This window comes from Terrapene carolina, unplaced genomic scaffold (assembly GCF_002925995.2).
Source record: "Terrapene carolina triunguis isolate 2854851 unplaced genomic scaffold, T_m_triunguis-2.0 Scaffold116, whole genome shotgun sequence".
Classification (NCBI taxonomy): domain Eukaryota; kingdom Metazoa; phylum Chordata; order Testudines; family Emydidae; genus Terrapene; species Terrapene triunguis.
In genome coordinates this window covers 241,589-243,727 of record NW_020664467.1, presented here as the reverse complement: position 1 = coordinate 243,727, position 2,139 = coordinate 241,589, and the positions used below count along the sequence as shown (strand labels likewise).

General features: G+C 43.2%; 1 protein-coding gene across 1 annotated transcript; it reads right to left on the bottom strand.

The window, feature by feature from the left end:
- Window positions 1–594: 594 nt before the first annotated feature.
- LOC112114900 (olfactory receptor 6N1-like) lies at window positions 595–1,560 on the bottom strand. Its single transcript, XM_024211820.2, has one exon. It carries the CDS (start codon window positions 1,558–1,560, stop codon window positions 595–597), a length of 966 nt encoding a protein of 321 aa, XP_024067588.2.
- Window positions 1,561–2,139: the final 579 nt, after the last annotated feature.

The following is a 2,139-nucleotide window of genomic DNA, read 5'->3' as shown; positions in this document are numbered from 1 at the left end:
TTGAAATGTTTCTGTCTGAAATGGTAGAAAGAAATGGTTTTATTTTTTTAAAGAAAATGCCATTTTTTGAGAGAAAACTATTAAATGAATTCAGTCTGAATTCATGAATACCTTCTGTGCTCTGAAAAATGTATTTTTGAAAAAAATTCTGTGTTGAAATGAAATCACCCCGCTCTAGCCATGAATTCTAGACTCCTTCGGATCTTTGCAAGATCTCTCTCTCTCTCTCTCTCTCTCTCTCTCTCTCTCTCTCTCTCTCACACACACACACACACACACACACACACACACACACACACACACACACACACACACACGTATATATACATGAAGACCATCATTATCTTCCCAGATACGTTCCCAGATCTAGCAATCCAGAACGTCAAGAAAAGCCAAAGTATATTAAGGAGCTGAACCCATCCACAGGAATTCCAGGTCAGTTCCTTGTAAAATGTGGAGAGTCAGACCACGGAAGCAGAGGAAACATGTAGCTGTTATCCCCACATGACTCACGGATCATGCGATTAATATGATCTAGGGGAAACCTCGATGCTACCTCACTTGCTGGCTAAACCACACAGATTGACTCCTTTATCAGTCAATCCATCCGAATTTTTGTGAGTGCTGCATAGTTTGGATGACTTTCCTCATGGCTTCCTTGACCTCTCTGTTTCTCAGGCTGTAGATGAGGGGGTTGGCCAGGGGAGTCAGGATGGTGTAGAAGACAGAGAGCACTTTGTTCAAGTCTCTCAGTGCAGCAACGTCTGGGAGCATATAGACAATAATCAGGGTCCCATAGAAAATTATCACCACAATGAGGTGAGACGAGCAGATAGAAAATGCTTTTTTCCTCCCGGTGGTGGAAGGGATTCTCAGGATGGTGGTGATGATTGAAATATAGGATGTTACTGTTAATATAAATGTGGAAAGCACCTCTGTGGAGCAGAGTATGAAACTCACCAGTATGACCAGGTTGGTATCATTACAAGAAAGCTTAGTCATTGGGGTGAAGTCACAAAAGAAATGGTCAATTTCATTGGGTCCACAGAATATTAATTGTGAAACCAAACATACAAGTAGGGTACTAGCCACAAATGGCCATAGCCATGACCCAGCTGCTAGCTGGAGGCAGAACTTGCCTTTCATACGGGCTGCATAATGCAGAGGTTTGCATATCGCTAAATACCGATCATAAGACATCGCAGCTAGGAGGTAACATTCTGCACCTACTAGAAAACCAAAAAAATTTAATTGTATGAAGCAGCCATTAACTGAGATGGCTCTGTCCCCAGTCAGGAAACTGGCCAGCATCCTAGGCAGGATGGCGGAGGTGTAGCAGATCTCTAAGCAGGACAAGTTCCCGAGGAAGAAGTACATAGGGGTGTGTAGGCGCTGATCAGCCACAACTAGCACAACGATGAGGATGTTTCCAGCCATGGTCACCACATAGATCACTAGAAACACCAGGAAGAGAAGAACCTGCAGTTCTGGGACATTCCCAAATCCTAGGAGGATGAACTTGGTGATGGATGTTTGATTTTCCCCTTCTCCTTTCCCCATGGGACGTATCTAGTAGGAAGAACGAAACAAGAAACAGTAGAGTTTTTTTCTCTCCCGCCTGTTAAACTCGATAAAGCAGCATCCAACGAGACTCCGAGAAGATCATTTACTGTCCTCTAAGGCTGAAACCTTTGAGACTTGGTAAGGAACATGGGCATTACCACACCAGAACAATCCATTTAATCGGGTTTCTTTCATAGTGTGCCTTTATTAGTGGGCAGTCTCGGATTCTACAGAGGAGCTATAAGCTCCCATAACGGATACTGATGCAACGGCATCTACACGGGGAATTGTTTGGCCAGGCAATTAATTGTTGGCCTCCTGTCCAGTACTGTGAAACCTTGCATTGTACATTTTTAATTGAGCTAGTGCAACTATGTGTATGCATTTATTCTTAGGTCCTCATATGGCCCCTATAATTAAAGTATCTGACCACCTCATGTTCTATAACATACTTACCCTCACAGCACCTCCTGGGAAGTAGGAAAATGCCATTATGCCTGTTTAACACAGAGGGCCAAACGTTCAAAGGCATGTAGGCACTAAAGATGTAGGTAGTTGCTTACTGGATTTTCAAAA